A 22,028-nucleotide genomic window follows, 5' to 3' on the forward strand; every position below is an offset into this window, starting at 1 on the left:
GAATTTTCTCAGCTTTTCAAAAATATTTTTTTCAAAAGTGAGCAAACATGTGCACTAATTTTAAAAAATGAAAAACTGCGACTATTTTCAAAAAAGTCACTTAAAAATGGATTTAACATGAAAACGGTGCACTTTATCAAAATTTCACTAAAGTACTTTTTGTTGCAAATTCCATTTTACATCGAAAAATGAAGTTGAAAAATTTTTGCGACCAATATTTCGATTTTTTGAAAAAATCAGTATTCATTCAAAAATTCATAACTCGCTCAATGATTTTTTGCACAACCTGGAAATTTCTGAAAAGTTGGCATTTTATGTCCTCTAAAACATATCAAAAAATAAAAAAAATTAAAAATAATGTTTTTTTGCAAATCATGTTTTAGTGATAAAAAGTTAAATAAAAAAATCACCAAATTTTTTTTACCGTGTATCATTTTTTTCCAGTGTAGTCCGTATCCATACCTACAACTTTGCCCAAGACACCAAATCGATCAAAAAATTCCTTCAAAAGATACAGATTTTTGAATTTTCATACATCATTTTTGTATGGACATCTGCCAAATTTGTATGGAAAATTATATGGACAAACTAATGATGCAAAATGGCTTCTTTGGGCATACCGAAGGCACCAAAAAAGTTTCAGCCGGATTAAAAAATACAAAAAAAAACGAATGACCGAAATCCTAGAGAACTGCTCCTTATTCAAAGTGTCGAAAACAGGACATGGGTTTTTGGACACGTTGGTTGGCTACTTTGTTATGTACCGTTTAGAGAAAGTTGTTAAGAATTAGGTTCATATTAAAATAATTTGAATTTTTCTATTTTTTGTCTCCTCCTTCGCGTTTTTTTTTCTCCTCCCCACTGAAAATTTTGGCTCGGTTCTGGCTCCAAATCGAGGCAGATTCATTTTGAGACTCAAGCCAAATTTCTCACTGGGTTTCGACTTTGGCCGAGGAACATAACCTTTAAAAAATATTTGCAGCGAGCTTACTTTAAACTTTAAAACGGATATCTTTTCCAAAAAATAATAAGTCTAAAAATACATTTGAAAAATTCAAGTCCATTTGAACAAAAACAAATAAAGGAACAGATCTTGCATCATTCTAAAATAAATCGCAAAATGTGTTTTTTTTTTGGTCCCTTTAAGGCCTTTGCAAATATTTTTCAAGTTTTGTTCCCCCCCCCCCTCAAACTTTCCGAAAAATCAGGGGCACAAAAAATTTTTACCTCAATTCAGACTGGAAAAATTACATTACTCCAGAAAAGTGCTAAAATTATAGATTTTGAAAACTAACATAACACCCTTTTTTTTTGAAAAAAAAAAATTGCGCTTTGATTTTCTTAGACCGATTTTGAGGGGGGCGACATAAACTTTGAAAAATATTTGCAACGGCCTTACTATAGTTTAATTATCATCAAATTCTGAATTAACAATGATTTTTTTTTTGCATAAAATTAAAATCAGATTTATAGTTTGTAGGTAGTATGAAACACGATTTTAAAAGTCCCATATTTAGCCTAATTTTTTTTTCTTTTTCCATTCTGTCGCTCCATCTTTCGTACACTAAACTGTAGCGACTAACGTACCAATGCACCTGGCGTTTGAGCTGCGAATCGAGGAATTACGACTTTCCTGCCACTTCTTATGTAAAGTGTGATTTTATTTTCTACCCCCTTTTATTCGCTTTTTCTCCACCTGCTATGACCTGGACTAACTTATGCCATCCAAAATGCTTTTATCCTTGTGAGGAAAGTTCAAAACTTAACTAATCGATGCCCATTTCTTCCCAACCCTTCCAGCGCTACAGCTCCACCAGCTATCCGGAACCGGACGACGGCATCAACTATGCCGCGGCGGACGACAAAGCCACCCTCATCCAGGTGTGGAAACCGAAGAACTACGGCTCGGTCAAGGGCCAGATTCCGCAGCACGATCGGCTGACGTACACGTGGAAGGAGATTGACGTGTTTGGCGAGATGCCGGGCGACTCGAAGAAGGAATCGATCTGCAACCGGCTGTGTTCGTGCTTTTCCCGCCAGAAGAAGGACTTTAACCCGCGGAAACACCTGCTGAAGAACGTGACCGGCATGGCCAAGAGTGGAGAGTTGTTGGCGGTGATGGGCAGTTCCGGTGCGGGCAAGACCACCCTGTTGAACGCGCTGTCCTTCAGATCACCGCCGGGGGTTAAGATAGCGCCCACGTCGGTGCGTGCCCTCAACGGAATTCCGGTCAACGCCGAGCAACTGCGGGCCCGGTGTGCGTACGTGCAGCAGGACGACCTGTTCATAGCCGCACTCACCACCAAGGAACATCTGATCTTCCAGGCGATGCTCCGAATGGGCAGAAATGTCCCCAAAAGCGTCAAGATGAACCGCGTCAACGAAGTGCTACAGGAACTGTCCCTGACCAAGTGTGCGGACACGGTCATCGGAGCGCCCGGACGGATCAAGGGTCTGTCGGGTGGGGAGAGGAAACGACTGGCGTTCGCGTCGGAAACCCTCACCGATCCGCATCTGCTGCTGTGCGACGAGCCCACGTCCGGACTGGACTCGTTCATGGCGCACAGCGTGCTGCAGGTGCTGAAGGGAATGGCCATGAAGGGCAAGACGATCATTCTGACCATCCATCAGCCCTCGTCCGAGCTGTACTGCCTGTTCGACAAAATACTGCTGATGGCGGAGGGTCGGGTGGCGTTTTTGGGTTCGCCGTACCAGGCGGCGGAGTTTTTCTCGCAGTGAGTAGGAATTTCATTTCTAGAACGTGATGGAGGCGCCTGATGTTCTATCTGAGTTTTACCTAGCCATTCAAAACCTATTTAAAATTCTCGTCTATTCGAGAACCTCAAATAATATGAATTTATACCTAAAAAATGATTGCAAATCGCAAATGTTTTTAAAGAAAGGCAACATCAATCATCGAACAAAATTTCTAAATAATTTAAATAAGTTTTTCAGTTTTAATAAAAAAAGAAACATAAACCCAAATTTATAAAAAAAATATAGTTCAAAAATGGAAACGCTCATAATGCCGATTCTGAGAAGAAACAATCGAAAAATAATTAAAACATCATAACACATAAAATTGATTTTAATTGGAAAAAGGAGAAAGGCAAAAAGTTTAAAGTATTAAAACATTGTATTTTATTCGTTATTTTGAAGACAACTTTATTCTTTCAAACAAATTTGGTATTTTTTCAAATCAAGTTTCCTTTTAAAATTTGTGGATTTTGATATTTGGGCAGTTGCAAATATTCTTCGAAGTTTATGTCGATTTTTTGCAGGTTTTGGCGAATTTCCAACTTTTTCTCGACCACTATAATAGTTGTGCCCAGAAAACATGACCCTCTGCTTCACGAGCGGAAAACGTTTTTAAGGTTATTATTGCGGGGAATCGACCTCTTTTCAGCAGAGTGGACCAGTTTTATATGGTAACTAACAGCTAAAAGCTAATGTCTATGCCAATTTTGAGCGAAATTGGTTGGGAGCCTAAAGCTGGTGATGAAAATGCTTTTCATACAAAAATTTCTTTTTTAAATTATCAATAACTTTTTAGGATCCAGTTTTACAGCTTTACTATGTTCGGCAAAGTTGTGTTGTTGCCTGGTCATGTGAATGTTCGAAAATCTGTATCTTGAGAATGGATTTTCTGATCGACTTTATGTCTAGGGAAAAGTTGTAGGTTATGATTAGGAATTTCAAGAAAATCAGGCACACGGGAAAAAACGCGAAATTTTTATTTGCATACTCGTTTTTGAAAAATCAAACATGTTGTTATGCAATGTATTATAGTCATTAATATATGCCATCGAAAAGGACTATACTTTTCTTACTTGATAAAGTGCACCGTTTTTCATGTTGAAGAGATTTCAGGTTAAAATTAAAAATAAAACATTATTTTTTTTGCAATTTAAAAATGTTTGGCAGTAAAAACATTCCCGCAAAAAAAAAAATCTAAGGCTAAAAAAGTCCTACAGTTATACTTTTTTATATGGACTCAGTATTTATCACTATCACCTGAGTATTTTGGAAACTATATGTCGACTTTCAATGTCAAGAATTGAAAGTCTTTTGACAAATACACTTTTTTGATTAACCCTCTAACGCACATGGTTGCTCCAGACCAGAGCACCACCAAATCCACCTTTAGGTGGGTGGTGCCTTCCTCACATTCATAAAGTCAGAATAGCAACATTTCCCCTTAACATGTTTAACAAATCAACTATATTACTCACGGTATAAACATTAAAAAAAATAGTATTGAAAAAAGCCATAGCTTAAAAATTAGCATGGAAAAAGTGTTTTAAAATGCATTTTACAGTAATTCCGGTGTTTTGCAATCATTAGTTGTCAAAAAATGTAAAATTTGACGAAAACAATTTTTTTTGCGTAAAAAAAAACTTTTCGCGATAGTAAACATCGAAAATTTTCAAAACATTCAAAAGATTTTTAAATTAACCCAAACATGCGAAAAATGATTCTAAACGCTGGGGAATACATTTTAAATTGATTTCAGCAGATTGCACTTAAATTTCCTTTAAATTATAAAGTGTTTTGAAAAAATAACTTTGAAGGGGGGAGGGGGGGGTCTGGGGGGGGGGGGAGACAAAAACTTTAAATAAAATTTGTACCAGCCTAAAACCGCAATCTAAAATTTTGCCGAAGCAATCGAATTGATCAGAAAATCAAATCTCAATATACAGATTTTCGAATATTCATATGTCCATTTTGAATAACCAGCCGGCAAAATGGTATGAATTCTTATATTGAGAAACTAATAGAATAATTTTAAATAGAAAAAAAAATGTTTAAAAACTAACCTAAGAATGCGTATAACCTGAAAACGGCGCACTATATAATAGTAGTTTATGCAACAAGTTGCAAAAAGAGGATTTTTTCAGCACGAGTCGTACATTTATCCAACGAGGTTCACCGAGTTGGATAAATACGAAGAGTGCTGAAAAAATCAAGTTTTGCAACGAGTTCCATACAACATTTTTTGCAATTCCGAAAAACACCCATTGAGTGAAATTTTAAGTCAAATTTTCATGTATTTTGTCAATAAATCGTTTAAATAGAAAAAATGTTGAAAAGTGTTACTTTTCGAAACAAGTGCTGAAAAGTTCAACTTTTCAGCACCCATTTCAGTGCTGAAAAGTAGAACTTTTCAGCATTTATTTTGAAAAGTGTTGCTATTCGATTCTGTTATTTATGGTACAGAAAAGTAGGCTATTTCGTCGTTCAAGAATGACAGGAAAAGTAAGTAGTTTCACGACGGAATTGCAAAAAAGATATTAAATTATTTTCGATTGCTTTGATTTTACATCTTTCAATTCGCAACTTTTAGTGCAAGAACGGGCCTCCCTTGACCTATCTTATTCACCAGGTTCCCGACGAACACGCACTGCCCTTACATACCCTTGCTCTGGGCCAGTACGAGCGGCACGCTAGAACACGCTAGTGGGTTTGTTTTAATTTTGTATGACCATATTTTGCACAATCCTTAACTTTTGCGCAAAAGAAACTTTTTCTGTTCTCAAAAAAATATTAAAGAAATATTAAATTAAAATTAGAAAAAAAGCTGCATGTGAATTCATCTTTCAGCAATAATTGTGAAATAAAAAAAAACACAATTCGATCAGATAATCCCTTCTCAAGATTATGGATAGATTCCAAAATTGTATGGATACTTGTATGGGCAAAGCAAGGGTTCGAATAGGATTTTTGCCATAGGTAATTTACGGAAGAAGTTTTATCCAAATTAAACAAAATTGCAGGTGGAAAAACCCGCTCGGACGCATGACAAAAAAAAAATGGCAAGATTTTAGACTTCTTTTTTCTCAATTCTTGCTAACAATGCGCTAACACATTACAAAAATATGTCTCTTATTTACAGAAACGATGAACGTAGAGTACGGATTCTTCCTGTACTTTTTAAAATTTATCCACAAAACAGGGAATATGATTATTTATCATGTCTGTTCTGTAGTGACTGAGAACCATCATGCGTCTCCATGGCAAAAGTATTGTGAAGAATACGCATGGTCGTTTATTTCCCCTTTACTGCCGTTCTACGCATAATTGTCCCATGTCATTTTTGGACGATTACGACTTTTCAACATTTTTAAGTTTAGTTTGTCGTATACTTCATGAAAAACACATAAAATCTAGTACTTTGTTCGGAAACTCATTGAAAACAACACCAAGTCTGTTTGTCCCATCGTTAAACTTCTACGCATAATTGTCCCACCAAGTATTTTCTCATACGGAATCAATAGTTTTATGAAGCATTATGTCGTGTTTACCTGTTGTTTAGCAAGAGGATCACAAAAAACAGTGATACACTGCTAACTGGGGCAATTAGGGACACATAGGGCAAATAGGAACTCACGGGACAATTATGCGTAGAAACATAAAAATCGATCGAAAAATTTCAATCGCGTTTTTCTCAGTTGCACTTTTTTGAACATGGGACAATTATGCGTAGAACGGCAGTTTAGCTTCCACAATAACCGTTCCTTTTTTCCCCCTAGACTCGGCATCCCCTGCCCGCCCAACTACAACCCGGCCGACTTTTACGTGCAGATGCTGGCGATCGCCCCGAACAAGGAGTCCGAGTGCCGGGACACGATCAAGAAGATCTGCGACTCGTTCGCGACCAGCCAGATCGCGCGCGAGGTCGCCGAGGTGGCCGCCACGGGCAAGAACGTCGAGGAGCACTACTTCCTGCAGCCGATGGAGGGCGTCAGCCGGACCGGCTACCGGTCCTCGTGGTGGACCCAGTTCTACTACGTGCTGTGGCGCTCGTGGTTGACCGTGCTCAAGGATCCGATGCTGGTCAAGGTGCGCCTGCTGCAAACGGCGGTAAGAATTGAGCGGATTTGGGGTTGGGGATTAGTCGGTTGACTTTTTTTTCTCTTTTTTTAGATGGTGGCCACCCTGATCGGTGCGATCTACTTTGGCCAGCAGCTCGACCAGGACGGCGTGATGAACATCAACGGAGCGCTGTTCCTCTTCCTGACCAACATGACCTTCCAGAACGTGTTTGCCGTGATCAACGTGTTCTCCGCGGAGCTGCCGGTGTTTTTGCGTGAAAAGCGGTCCCGTCTGTTCCGGGTCGACACGTACTTCCTGGGGAAAACCATCGCCGAAATGCCACTCTTCATAGCGGTTCCGTTCGTGTTCACCTCGATCACCTATCCGATGATTGGACTCAAGTCAGGTTACGTCCACTATTTGATTGCTCTCTCCGTCGTGACGCTGGTGGCCAACGTAGCGACTTCATTCGGTAAGCCGATCTAGATTTCAAATTTGCCCAAAACTAATCCTACTTCACCCATCCAACAGGCTATCTCATCTCCTGCGCCAGCTCGTCCATTTCGATGGCCCTCTCGGTCGGACCGCCGGTAATCATCCCGTTCCTCATCTTTGGCGGGTTCTTCCTCAACTCGGCCTCCGTTCCGGCCTACTTCCACTATCTGTCGTACTTTTCGTGGTTCCGTTACGCCAACGAGGCGCTGCTCATCAACCAGTGGAGCACGATCGAGGAGGGCGAAATCGCGTGCACCCGGATGAACGTCACCTGTCCCAGCTCGGGCCAGATCATCCTGGAGACGTACAACTTCCGCGAGGAGGACTTTGCCTTCGACATCGGCTGTCTGTGCGTGCTGATTGTGCTGTTCCGGCTGGGGGCGCTGTTCTGTCTGTGGTTGCGCTCGCGAAGCAAGGAGTAATTTTGTGGGATATTGCTTAAGGCTTAAGGGGAATGCTCATCACGTGTCTAGTAGTTTAGTCATTTACGTAGATCGTAGTCGTATACGAAACTCCAGTGTAATATCAATTTGTTTGTTTTTTTCTTCTTTTCCTTTTGTGACAGTAGCGAAATTTCTTCTCATTCTATTTTTATTGAAATTTCATTCAAATATATTCCTTTTACAAAAAAACGATGAATTCATTATCACTGGAACGCCCAACGCATGTCCAACTTACACGGACGCCCAAGCCTCCCAAAAAAGTTGGAACGGTAACTTCAACTCGCTGGTTCTCGGGCATAACTCACCCAATCAAGATGATTCTTTTTTCCAGTGATTTGTTAGGATGTCTAGATGATCCTAGAACTTTGCAGAACTCAATTTGATCAAATCTGTTATTTCTGCGACCGAAAACATCGTTCCAACTTTTTCAAATAGACTGGAATTATTGGCGATTTTTTTTACACGCGAAAAAAAAAGTTGGAACGATGTTTTTGATCGCAAAAATTACAGATTTGATCAAATCGAGTTCTGCAAAGTTCTAGGATCATCTAGACATCCTTACAAATCACTGGAAAAAAGAATCATCCTGGTTGGTTGACATTTGCTCGAGAACCAGCGAGTTGAAGTTACCGTTCCAACTTTTTTGGAGCCTTGGGCGTTGGAATGTTATGTGAGTTCCGAACGTCCGCCATTCTTCAAAATTTCAAAAATGCCGCCTTTTAAGCAATATCACAATTTGGTCAAAACGCGTTTTGCTGTGTTACTAAAACTTCATTTTAGATCAAATTATTCGCTCTACATCATGGCGTTGGCAAAGGCTTGAAACCTTGTTGAAACTGTGAGGCAATCCAAACCTCTTTATTCATCTAGCTTCCACTCACACCGGGATTCGAACTGACGACCTTTGGATTGTAGGTTCAACGACAAACCAGCGACTCTACCGAAACATGTTTATATATTTTTCCCAGAAGACGAATCCTACACATGGTTAACCTAGCGACCTTACCTTTTAACCCTTTCATGCCTGATGACAGAAAAATTAAAATTTCCAAAACTTCCCTATAAATTTTGTATGATCATAAGCATCATATCCCATCATTAGGCTGGTACAAATTTTATTAAAAGTTTTTTTCACCCCCTCCAAAGTCGGCCCGAAAAATTATGAGGATTTTTTTTCAAAAAAGTTTGAGTTTTCATTGGAAATTTTAGTACAATCAACTGAAATCAATTTAATATGCATTCCTCTGCGTTAAAAATCATTTTACGCATGCTTGGGATATTTCAAAAATCTTTTGAATTTTAGTGAATTTTCGATATAAAAAAAAACGCAAAAAGTTTTTTTTTCACAAACTTTTTGTTTTCGTCAAATCTTAATTTTTTTTTCGAGCTGTCACTGCCCTGTTGACTGACATATTGGGCGGTGAGTCAAAAAAAAAACAGCTAGAAGACGCATGACAAAAAACTTAAGCTAGAAAGAGATAGGAAATCTGATGCAAACAAACGCCCAACTGCCATGTTAACATTCTTTGAATGTGTGGTAAATTTCTGACTAGAAAGCCTTATATGTAGTTTTTTCATTGAAATATTAAAATTTGTGATTCAAATGTTCAAACTTTGAGCAATTCTAAAATTTATAAAAGAAAATTTAAATGTTCAAAAATGATAAAATTCTTAATTCACCGGTGGTTGTCGTATCCTAACATTGTTATGTTTTTCTAAAATAAAATTGTCCAATATACTGTGTTTTCCAATTTTAACTTCCGTCACTAGCGTGCCCAGCTCTTTGAGGAAGGTGGGGCAATAATATGGACGTTTTGAAAAATACGTCATTTGTGGACACCCCCTGACCAAATTTAGAACAAATTTCTGAGGATAGTGGGGTAGCAGGCCAAGGATTGATACCTAAGAGCATGCAATGGCACTGATCTTGTTGCGTGCTCTTCGGTTGACGTCCAGTACATCCTGGAAGGAGCGCAACTAACTACATCCGTAGTTCTGTTAGATCATCCGAAATATCTTGATAAGAACAGTATAGCTCTGGTTCCTTGTAAGTGTCCTATTTTCTTACCTCCACGTTGGCTTGGTTTTCATGATGACCTAGCTGGTGGCCTGTGGAAACGCCTCGTAAACCTTTGACCACCGCGGGTCAGAGTCGAGACGGCTGAAAGAAAGGGACGCAACAATGTTGGAAAGGGAAGTAATTTGTGATTGTAGACGGTATTGTTTTGATTCGCAGTATGTTGAGTCAACTGCTGTGGATGTACCTGAAACATCGCACAACGGGGTTTCTTTTCTCTTCATTCTCAGCTACCACCTATCTCCTATTTTTATTTTGCTCTACTGATTCTCACTTCTTCACTGATTCTTCATTTGATTTTGATTTTACTAACTTTTGATTCTTTTATCTCTCAAAGCTTTTCCACTCTTTTTTACCACCTGATACTGCTGTAACAAACTTTGTTTTTTTCCTTAAAAATAAACTTTTCCTTAATGTACTAGTAAAATCAAGTCTATTTATTATTTTCCTAATCTTTTTTGATTTTATTGCGAATTTATTTATTTGAATAATTCTTTATCTGTCCTATAAATTATCATTACTATAATCTAAGCTTGTTTTTTATCTCTATTTATTAACTATTGTCTAATTTTACATCTACTACATTCAGCTTATTCTTTAAAATACAATCATCATTCTCTTACTATTGATTCTTGATTTTTTATAAAATATATTCTCTTTTACTGTCTATTGTTTTCAATCTTCACCATTTTTTCAAACAAGTGATGTTTGAGCCCATCTCAATTTATGGAATGGTCAAAAAATTAACACAAATATTACTATTGTACTTTTGAAAAACTTTAATAAAATGCTTAGGACCAAAATATTGTAACAAAACACCGCGACAAAAGAAATAGAAACAGATAAACACGACTCAACAATAGGGAAGATTTCAGAAGAAAAACAACACCCAGTAAAATAACAACTAGTTTTTGAATTCAAACTAAAAATAAAACAGTTTTTGCTTTAATGAAAGTTGATAGGCACGCTATAAATGGTTAGGCGCTTATACTTACATCAAACCCTACGTAATGTACCACCCCCGGCCGAGATAAAATGCGTAACCGGAAAAGAAGGTGTGCATGCCTGGCACGAACACTCAAAGCGTGTTCTAGCGTGTGCCTCGTACTGACTCAGAGCAAGGGTGAGATGTAGGTGTAAGGGCAGTGCGTGTTCGTCGGGAACCTAGTGCATAAGATCGGTCAAGGCGCGTTCTTACACTGAAAATTGCGAATTGCGAATTTCTGAGGATAGTTGGGTAGTTGCCCCATGTTGCCACACCCTGTGAACGCTAGTGGCTGGGGTGCAAATCAAATTTGTTCCCGGCTTATGAATACCGAGATCAAATTTGCCAACTTGGAAAAACTCCGGCATTCCCACCGCTTGAGTAGCAAATTTGCCACCGAAACAATGTTTTTTTTTTTGTTTTCTTTGTCCTCGTTCACCTTCAAAATCAATAATTATTCATTGATTCATGCCTAGAAATGCTGTAAGTTTATAAAACTTTTTAATCCTATTGAAAATTTTAAAGAATAAACATTTTCGAAAATGTCGAGAGTTCCACAATTTGCTACCCGATTTGATTTCCACCAAATTTGCTCCCGAGTTTGCCCCCGAGCTCTAACCGCGCGTAGCAAAGCAGGTACCAAATTTGATCTCAAATTCACTTGAGCAATTCTCTACAAAATCGGCCGATTTCGACCATTATTATTTTTTGTATTTTTTTATTTGTCTCAAACCTTCCTTATGACCAAAGAAGCTATTTTGCGTCATTGGTTCACCCATACAATTTTGACTACAAAAATGGTACGTAAATATTCAAACAGCTGTAACTTTTGAGTGAATTTTCTGATCAATTTGGTGTCTTCGGCAAAGTTGTAGGTATTGTTGAGGACTATTGAGAAAAAAATAGGTAAATGGAAAAAATGCCGATTTTTTAATTAACTTTTTTTTCACAAAAACTCAATTTCCCAAAATACGTGTTTTTTTATTTTCGAGATTTTTTTATATGTTATGATTTTTTGACAAAATAGTGATTTTTGGAAAAAATCGAAATTTTATACCAAAATAAAATTTGACCTAAATTGATGTAAAATTCAATTTTCAATCGAAAAGTAGTTTGCAGATTTGTTGATAAAGGGCTCCGTTTTCAAGATATAGCCACCGAAAGTTTGATTTGAACGACATATTTGCAGTTTTTCGACTTTTAAAAATAGGGACAATGAGTGATCATTTCCAATTTTTTTTTTTTCTAGAAGTTCAGAAAATTTGCTGTGAAATTGTCTAAGAGACATTGAAGATTGGACCTCTGGTTGCTGAGATACAGCGGCTTAAAGAAAAAGAAACATGAAAATATAAGTTTTCTATGTCTCACCCAAAAAACAAACTTTATCAAAAAGTCTGTAAGATACTTTTCGATTACAAATTCAATTTTACATAAAAAATTGAGGTCAAATTTTATTTTGGTTATAAAATTTCGATTATTTCCAAAAATCACTATTTTGTCAAAAAATCATAAGGCCGGTACAAATTTTATTTAAAGTTTTTTTTCGTGTAACCAAATTGATCAAAAAATTCGCTCAAAAGTTACAGCTGTTTGAATATTTAAGTACCATTTTTGTATGGAGACTTGTTTGGGTGAACCAATGACACAAAATAGCTTTTTTGGTCATAGGGAAGGCCCCCACAAAGTTTGAGCCAAAACTAAAAATACAAATAAAAACCATTTCCGGTTTTGGTAGAGAATTTCTCAAAACATAAAAAAATATATACAGTCTGAAATAGATTATCCGAAATTTTCACCATAATTTCATTTGTGATAATCGAATCAGATTTTTTTAAATAATTTTATTGTTAACCCTCTAACGCCCATGGTTACTCCAGAGCACCACTTATTTTTATCTTCAAAATTACATTTCTCTGCAACCATGCATTTGTTCAACCTGCAGTTGTTTATATAGAATGCTAACTTATAACCATTAAAATTTCATATAATTTCGTCGATCCAATTACGAGTAATTTAGAGAAACGTAAAAAATCTCAAGTTTGCTCTGGGCGGCAAGGGGTTAAATTCAAAATTTGTAGATTTTCACTAAAAAATGTTCGAAAAGGACCTTGTGTAACTAAACTAACGATGGCGGTCAAGATGGCGCCATTGAGATACTGTAACATTTGGTAACATTTTATTTTGTAATGTAATAGGAACCCAGGTGAATTTCAAACAATTTGGGAATGCTGAACTTACTTCAGAAGCAAAAGTTAAACTTTGGATTATCCAATTTTAGCTTTGTTTTGGATCAACGAATCAGTCCATACTCGATTGCACTAACCCACAAAAATTGTCAAAAATTACTGCGACTCGAGGGAAGCACACATTTTTAGGCCCCAGAAACACGGGCACATTGAATTTTCCTCCATATCTCGTATGGAGAATTAGGGCCAAGATTAGGGCGGTTCGTCGCTTTTGTATACAATATTTGGCGCAGGTCAACACTACGTAATTCATATTGAAAGGATGTCATCAAGTTTCAATAGAATAAACGTTAAATTTTCAAGCAAATTGTTCCTTAATTATTTAAATCATATTAAAAATTTCATTTTAATAATTTCCTTTAGTAAAAATTTAACAAACCTCGTAAGTTACCTTCAGTAAGTTACGTTCATCGCCGCTCTCGAATCCTCCCGTTGCTGCCGCGGCAACCCCAGCTGCTGCTGACTATCGCACACCAGCGCCCTCAAAAACAAGTACAGAAACGTAACCGTAACCAGCAGCATAAAACCGTAGCTGGGCGCGTTAAACATCAGATAGCCGGCCAAAAACGACGCCACAATCACGAACGCCGACTTGTACGAGGCGAGCCCACGCAGGCAGATCCGCGGCCCGAGCTGGTCCCGCTTGAGCGTGCAATAGCCGAGCGACTTGTCGAACGTTTGCGTCACCATGGGCGGGGCCAGGATCTGGCGACTCAGCTTGCCGCACAGATCCGGCCGGTGGTAGAGTTCGCTCATTTCGGCGCTGAACATGAAGTTGAGCTTGGCGGAACACTGGTGGAGGAAGCGGACGAGGAAGGTGAACTCGGTGCTTTGGATGGGGAGGAGGGCCGGGTCGCCGGTGTAGCGGAGTTGACGTTGGCGTTGGCGCATGGTTTGCGGGGAGAGTGTGGTGGAGTGTTGCGAGCTGAGCGTGGAGTCGGCGGCATTGGTGTGCGAGGTGAAGTTGAGTGAGGGTTCGGGGAAGGCGGTTACGTCCACCTGCATGGCTTCCCCTTGGAAGAACTCTTCGGTGAGCGGGATTTGGAACATACGGGCGAGGGATTGGAGCGCGACTTCGAGGATTTCGGGGATTTTCTGCCGGTCTTGTAGCATTGCGGAGTAGACTGGATCGTGGTCAAAGTATCCGATTACCATGTGGACGTACTTGAGGATGCCCTGGTAGCGGTTCTGCTTTTCCTGCTGCATCTGGCGCAGGTTCTCCTTGGCCACCAGCATGGAGACGTAGATCTTGCGGAGCAGTTCCTCGATCAGCATGGTAAAGTGTTCACCAAACAGGAAGACGTAGCTGTCGTCGGTTGGTTCGCCGGTCGAGCGATTGCCGGGCGTTCCGGGTCGGCCGCTGGAGTTGAACGATTTCCATTCGGCGCCGCCGGACGAGCGATTCAGGCCGCCGGTGCTGTTGTTGTGGACACTTCGATTGGACGCCCCAGACAAATTCGCGTGCCCGGCGGATGCGTTGAAGGTGGAATTGTTGAGCGCCACGTTGTTGTTGGACGACATGATGACCTCGTTCTGGTTTAGTAGATCGATGAGGTTGCCCTGGCTAAAGACCTTGAGCAGTCGGAACAGCATCATTACGTTGCGCAGCGTCGAGAGATCGATTCGCTCGAAGCGCGGGATCAGCTGGACGAAGATCTGCGTGTACACGATCAAATTCTCGGCGATAAAGTTCTCATGCCGCTGGTTGATTGGCATCTCAAAGTTGGCACTCAAATCCCGGTTGAACGTGTACCGCCACGGTTGGATGTAGCTCAGCCACAGTTCCAGCACGTCCGAGAACGAACTGTCCAGAGGCCACCGCGAGATCAACGACTTCAAGAACCCGTACATCCTCACGTTCATCAACGGCTGGGCCGACTGCCTCAGCAGCGCCATCGGACTGTCGTCCAACTCGGCACTGTTCCCGAACGCGTGCAGCTGCTTGACCAAAATTCGAACGCACCGGATAAACTCGTTGCTCGGCAGTTCTCGCGCGTCGTCCACGTCGATCCGGAGCCAGCAGTCGACGAAGATGTACAGCACGCTCTCCGACCGCCAGCAGTGCGTCCGGGACGACTCGATGGTGCTGCTGTTTGGGCTGCGCTGGAGAGAGGCCGACGCCGCCGCGGCCACCGGGGCGTGATGATGGATCGCCGACAGGTTCAAGTACTTGGGCGATTTCGTTGGCCTGGAAGAGATTTCCAAAAACGTGATCATATTTTCCAGGACAAACTCCGACGGCAACTTGCAGGGTGGCCACTCGAATCCCATTTTTGAATCCCGACTGATCCAGAACCTCAAATAATGATTGTAAATGAAAAATGGGCAGAAAAAAGTAAATATTTACCATCGAACTAAATTTAAAAATATCGAACAAACAATTTACAATTTTAGTTGAAAAAAACATTTTTAGAAAAAAAAAATACTTAAAATCTAAGATCTTTCAATAAAAATGTCTAGAAATTAAAGCACTCATTATTTGGATTCATTCGCATTCGCATTCGCATGGAGATGGTGATCTTAGCGGGTTGCAGACTGGATTTCGTCATGTATATGTGGTGATTGTCCAGCCCAGGTTGCTTAGAAATTGATTAAAGGGAATTAAACCCAATACTCCTCCAACAGGACAGGCAGCACCATGAAAGCCATCCATTGCCGGCTGCTCACATCTCCACCATTCACCGGGGAAGGAATAAGGATTAGGAGCACGGGAAGTGTTAATGCTAAACTTACTTAGAAAAAGGTAGCGAAACCGCAGGCTCGTTTCCCCAACTCTATAGTGGAACTCGATCAAATTGACCATTTGACCAAATTTGATTGAATTTAAACAACAGGGCTGCGTAAGCGTCGCGTGGAGTTGGTAGTTTTAAAGGGTGAAGGTCTGGGATTCGCCCTAAGCAAGCGATACGACCAATGGCAAAAATGATTTGAACGGTTAAAATATTAAACTCAAGACATGCAATCGAATGCTGTCGAGAAAAGGGCAAAAGGGATTGAAGGCAAACAATGAGATGCTGCTATTGAGAGAGTTCCCGTTTAATTGAAATATTATTTTACTTTTAAATGGTTTAGGATTTTATTCTCAAGACCAATTATTTTTGTATTTTATTTACTAAAGGGTTCTGTGGAAAAACAGAAACTAGAATAAAATAAAATGTGCGTATGCTGTTAATTTAACCGACTCAAAATAGGTATTAACGCCACGATTCGAAAGGCTGCCATGATATATCTTTGGAAAATGTTTTTAAAATTTTATAAAAATATTAAAAAAAAAAGGTTCCTCAATGGTTGGTGCCTTCCTGACATTCTTATAGTAAATACATTTAGTCAAAAAACACCATTCCCTTTTAACATGTTTAAACAACTAAGCTTAATTACTAATTTCTTCTGTAATTCTGTAATTTCGGAATACATTCGTCCGGCTTCAGCTGAAGATTCATGCTGTCCCATGTTGCATGTTCGAGTGTAGACCTACGGAAAACCTTGCCGCGAGGAGAGGTGAGTGAGAAGTACACGAACCACCTACGACATAATTCCTCGGGCGGCCCAGGTCAACTCGAAGTTACCCCAGGCACCCCCAGTGCAGGACACATTGGGGGTAGAAAGCGGATAGATATTTCAGTGAATACAATAATTATGACAATATAGTTTCATATAATCCCTATTCCTTGATCTTACCTTTTGACACTATCAAACCTAGCAATATTACTATTGCATCTTACCATTCCCTTTTGATAGTGTCAACTTCAAACCTTCATCCATTGTGCAATTAACACATAATTTCCGCTATATTCTTCATGCGGAATCGTCGTCTACTTTCTTCGCCTTATTATCACTGAACCACGGCGCGATATTGTTCTCACATTTTTTGAGCTTCAACGACCGATTGTTATTCACGCACTTATAAAAATACTTGTTCTGTTTCGCGGCTTTGTGAAAAATACACGTGTGTTGGCTTATACAATGACTTTTTTGGTCATCGTATGCTCGCAAGGTACATGAAAGAGAAAAAGAGAAAAAATGGGATAAGTACAATGTAAAATAAAATCGAACATTGAATAACAGACTAACACATAAAGAAAGAATAAAGAAACCTTATTTTGCAACTAGACAGAACTACCAACTTGTAACGAGAAGTTTACAAGATAACAACTGAAGTTGTGAAATATGGGACAGGACAAACAAACTAGAATAGTTAATATATATAATAAAACAGATTGAACGTACCTTTAATCATATTAATAACAGTTATGCCCAAATTTCTTACCATTTTTTTTTCAACTGTTACATTTCTACAATAATGTATTGCGATTCCAAGTTTGAAGAATAGAGTAGTTAAAGTTTGTGAGGTAAGGGACAAGTTATAGCAATAGCAAAATAAATAGATGGATAGATTTTACTAAATTTTATCTTAAAATAATAGGAAAAATCTAGCCTGATTTGAAAATAGCCAATGCACCAATTGCAAACATACAGCATTTCACGCTCACACCGTATGGAGTAAGTGTGATAAACTATATGTCGACATTCGACGCATCACTTTTTTCAAAATACAGGAAATGATAGAAGGAAGGCTCCATTATGTAGAGCGGAAGGCTTCTGCAACACTTAGAACTCAGAACAGGCATCCTCTGAAATAAGAGAGAAAAACAAATATTAAAATTGTGGTATTATCACTAAATCCTATCATCCTTTCACCCCCCAAGACATGGTCTATCCTTCGTGCCTTCGTGTCTTGGGTGATGGCGAATTCTACCTTCTTCAATGATCTTCGGACCACCTCCAACTAGAATTCACAACAGGACCTCCCTCGGCTCCAGTTTACAACATGACAGCGACGAGAACACAGCCGAATGGGAGTTGACAGTATCAAATGCATGCTATACCCTTTGCTTTGCTGGATACTTACTAATAGCAAAGGGCGAGAGTCCTGCGACACTCAGCAATCATGTATACTGCCCATTTGCCACAACTAAGCTTAATTACTAATTTCTTGTCGCATAATAGATCAGGACAACGTGTTCATCAATATCTTACATCCAGCATAAAATAGTGTATACATAACACTTAAGTGCTTACAACTTTTGATAGGATAGTCAGCTCTTCGATATTTTGGACTCGTTGTCAAGATTTTTTGATTACCCATCCAACGATGGATTACATTCATAAATAACACTTAAGTGCTTATAACTTTTAATACTTTAATACCTTTCTAAAAATGTATAGCATGAGCCACCCTTTTTTACATTCTTCCGGACTTTGGTCAAAATCTTTTATTGAGCATAACTTTTGAAGTACCGTAAAACGTGGTGACTTTGACAGCCGGGGTTACTTTGAAGAGTACAATTAAAATACGTACGGAATGGTTTAGAATTATACTGACCGTGGTAGAGAAGTGTTCAAAGTACCTCAAGAAGCACTTTTCATATAATTTTGAAAAGTTTAAAAAGTTAGTTAACTATAGTTAAGAAAATGTTGATGAAAGTCATTATTTTAAACTTCTCACAGTGTTATGATTTTCTCAATGAACATGATTTCGAATCGGCAAACGGAATGCATTTTCGGATTCTTTGGACAATTTTCCACTAGAAGGTTAAATACGTTTGTAAATAATAAATAATATGTGTTTTTGGAACACAACAAAAAAAAATCTCCAAATTTTTAGGCAATTTCAGTTGAACAAATTTCATGTAAAATGTGAAAACTTGTGCTTCGAATTCAGTTTAAAATGCAATATAAATCGATAATGTTATAAACAAAACTAGTTTTAACTAATTTCAGGCAAAATTCCGACTTTTGAAAAAAAATACCTAAAATTTATATTATGGTACATTTAAAGTACAAATAAAGTTTGAACATCTTAAATATGATTTTAACAAGAAAAACTATGATTATCAAAGTCACCCCGAAATTTGAACTAAGAGTTTTTAACGTAACTATTTTTCTAAACACTATTGAAAAAACATTTTTTCCAAAATAGTGCATGGATTTTGTGTGGCCTACCTCAGTACATGTTTTAAAAATAATAATAAGAGAAAAATCTTACCTGTTGGAAAATATTACAAAAACAAATTTAAATCCTATCAAAGTCACCCCGGTTTACGGTACTTAACTTAACTTCATAATTTTCTATAGCAACTTATGGGACCGCAAGATGGATCGAAAGAGCCCAAAACGGAAGAAGAAGAAGATCAACTAAAACCAAACGCGCAGTATGGGGTTTGACAGCGCGCATTTGCCGAAAGTGCGGTTTGTTTTTTTTTCGGTTGTAATTTTTTTCACTTTCTCGTGGCTTGCATGGACATTTTTCTTTGCGAAACGAAGCTATGAAGGGTGTTTGACATTTCGACGGTAACATTTCAAAAGGCATCATGTACATTTTGACACTTTCTGGGTTATTGCATATTCTGAAAGTACTCCTAATAAGCTACCTCTCCACCAAAAATGAGCTAAAGTTACTTCAGTAAAGTCTGTTTAATCATGATTTTAAATAAAGTAACATAAACAAAATCACTGCCATCAGCAGTCCCTGTTTATATAGCCCTGTCAACCTGTCAAACAAAAGACTACATGAACCTCGTGACGAAAAAAAAGCAACATGAACAAAGCGCCATGTACATTCGGCGAAGAAAAACGAATCATAACAAAGCGCTCCCCTCAATGACAGCAGGGTGATATAGACGTTGGTGATTTCAAAAGAAGTTATGTTTGTTTTTCTCAAATAAAATTACGGAACTAATGTTTTATTGAATTTGGATGATCAAGTATCAATAAAAGCAACGTTTTTCATCGTTTGTTATCATTAGAACATCTTATTTTGCTTTTATATTAAAATGGGAATTGAAAATGGATGCTCAACATTCAAATGCGTTTTTCTCAAAACGCATGGTTTGTTCATGATGCTTTTTGAAATGTTGGCGTCGATTTGTTTGTTTTTGTTTGCTGGACGTTGCCAAGATTCTCTCCCATCGAAATTCATTTTGCATCTTTCTGCAAACTGATGATTCCCTTCTTCAATGGTCCCTTGAATATTGACAACCGGAGAGTCGACTGTATACAAATAATCCGAAATTCTAACATTCAAAAATTTGAGAATAAAAAATAAACTCATATATTCAATTAATTTACAATTTAAAAAAAATCAAAAAAATATGTTTCCAAAAATTCTAAAATTTAAAAATTTGGAAACAAAAAAAAAGTTTTATCAATATTTCTAGAGTTTTTTTTGATTAAGTCCTATAAACATATGAAAGACAATAGCTTATAGGTCCTTTTCAAAAAAAAAATCTGGATTTGGAAAATTCTAAAATTCTGGGATTTAAAAACTTAAAAACGAACAATCTGTCAACCGATTTTTCTCTCTTCCCTCTCTTCACTAGCTCTCTTTCCTCGCTTCGCGCCAATGTTTACATGCAATGTATTGTTGAAGTCAGCATAAACTGACACACGCTTTCGCCGAAACGAACAGCGAGCTCCAAAATCGTTCTGAGCGCATATATTCTGAAACGACGCAGATTACAAATTGAAGCATAGTCACAATATCAAAAACATGTGTGGGAGAGAGAATTAGTTCAGCGAACTTGAAGGTAGATGGAGTTGGTGTTCGCTGGAGAATTTGCGGTCAGAGACTTATTCCCGGTTTTTTACGGATTTTGGCAAATTCCCGACTTTTTATACGATTTTCCAACTGGAGTGGCCACACCCTGGGCTCCACCCCGGTACTTACTGCATCACGGGAATGGCCGCCGGCGAGCTAACCTTGATGGTGCCGCTCACCATCTGGGGCAGCACGACCGAGTCCGGGTGGCTCGGCAGAAAGGTGCACAGATACTCCGCCGTCAGGATCAGGTACAGCGTTTTGGCCTTCTCGTTGCCCAGCGGAACGGCGCCCGGGTACAGCCGCTGCAGCGGAACCGTCCCGTGCAGCGCAAAGTGAAACAGGAAGTAATCGAAGGCGTCTGAAGGATGACATAGTTTGAGACTTGGAGAAATTAAAGAAGCTATTTTCAAACTTACTCAACGAAAGCGACACGATTTGTCTTCTAAAAGGATCGATATTGATAATATCGCTGTAAAACGCGGAATAGCGGCCACTCTCCAACATTTGCTGCATTTTGGGCTGAAAAGGAAAACCACAAATCATAAAGCGCTCACGAAGATTTCCAAGTCGAAAACTCACCGGCAACATCCCCACCGGCAGCTCGTACTTGAGCGAATCGCTCAGCAGCCGGTAGCACAGCCGGAACATCGGACCTCCGATCGGGATGAAAAAGTTGTACAGCACGTCAAAGTCGTGCGGGTGCGTGTCCCGCGTCATCAGCCGGAAGCCCCAGCCGGTGCCGCCGCCGGTGTTGACGCCGAAGATCGAGTTGACCAGCACCGGGTAAATGTCCTGCAGTTCCCGCAGGCTGGCCCGGTCGATCAGCAGACCCAGCTCCGGGCAGCGCATCATCGGCGGCTGGTTGAGAATCTCCAGGATTCGGGACTGGGTTCCGGAAGAAGCATCACGATTAGGTAAACAAACGCGGCGTTGTAGCAGGGAGGGTCGTTACTTACCGCGGCGGAATCCATGTTGGGCGGACTGGACACAAAATTAGGCAAACACGACGACTTACGGAACTTTACCGAATATCAAGCGGAATTTGATAAAGAAAAGGTTAAAAATTCCTTCGCCGTGGACATCTGCTGCTGCTACCGCCCGGTTTTAGTTGGATGTTTGCCGCTTTCTGGGTGGACAAGGACGCAAGAAGAAAAGGGGAAGGGAAAGAAATGTTTACCTGTCAGAGTTGGCATTTGTTGCCCCAGTGTAAAAAATATTTCGTGCGTTAGCTGTACACGGCTGGGAAGAATGAGTTAAAATCATTATTAGTGATTACTGAAGAGTGAAGACTTGGAAATCTCAGATCACCGAAGTCTTAAAAAAATAAATTTCATGCATTTTGGCCCGCTGCATGCATTGGGACTTTTTT

The 22,028-nt window shown here is 39.3% G+C and overlaps 2 protein-coding genes across 3 annotated transcripts in view; one reads left to right on the forward strand and one right to left on the reverse strand.

Annotated features, from left to right (window-relative positions):
* Positions 1 to 7,744, forward strand: part of LOC120414163 (protein white) — a 32,470-nt gene extending 24,726 nt beyond the window's left edge. Inside the window, exons 3-7 of one of the 2 annotated variants that reach the window (XM_039575214.2) lie at positions 1,576 to 1,647; positions 1,801 to 2,735; positions 6,531 to 6,861; positions 6,925 to 7,285; positions 7,345 to 7,744. In XM_039575214.2, the coding sequence (XP_039431148.1) occupies positions 1,576 to 1,647; positions 1,801 to 2,735; positions 6,531 to 6,861; positions 6,925 to 7,285; positions 7,345 to 7,730 (2,085 nt within the window). In that variant the 3' untranslated portion in view covers positions 7,731 to 7,744. The remainder of the gene's footprint in view (positions 1 to 1,575; positions 1,648 to 1,800; positions 2,736 to 6,530; positions 6,862 to 6,924; positions 7,286 to 7,344) is intronic. The other variant, XM_039575215.2, reaches the window with a different exon arrangement.
* Positions 7,745 to 13,354: 5,610 nt separating this feature from the next.
* LOC120414162 (sphingomyelin phosphodiesterase 4) lies at positions 13,355 to 21,809 on the reverse strand. The gene is made up of 5 exons (XM_039575212.2): positions 21,616 to 21,809; positions 21,239 to 21,544; positions 21,076 to 21,178; positions 20,786 to 21,017; positions 13,355 to 15,247 (listed from the first exon to the last, which is right to left on the reverse strand). Exons 1-5 carry the CDS (start codon positions 21,628 to 21,630, stop codon positions 13,453 to 13,455), a joined length of 2,451 nt encoding a protein of 816 aa, XP_039431146.1. The 5' UTR covers positions 21,631 to 21,809; the 3' UTR covers positions 13,355 to 13,452.
* Between the last annotated feature and the right edge of the window lie 219 nt (positions 21,810 to 22,028).

This window comes from Culex pipiens, chromosome 1 (assembly GCF_016801865.2).
Source record: "Culex pipiens pallens isolate TS chromosome 1, TS_CPP_V2, whole genome shotgun sequence".
Lineage (NCBI taxonomy): Eukaryota > Metazoa > Arthropoda > Insecta > Diptera > Culicidae > Culex > Culex pipiens.

What these genes read in the sequence shown, in the direction of transcription:
- LOC120414162 (XM_039575212.2), bottom strand. An exon ending in TGCCGGTGGGGATGTTGCCG is followed by an intron (nt 21,179 to 21,238) that starts GTGAGTTTTCGA and finishes TTTCCTTTTCAG; the next exon opens with CCCAAAATGCAGCAAATGTT. An exon ending in GCGGCCATTCCCGTGATGCA is followed by an intron (nt 15,248 to 20,785) that starts GTAAGTACCGGG and finishes AATCTCTTCCAG; the next exon opens with GCCAACGAAATCGCCCAAGT.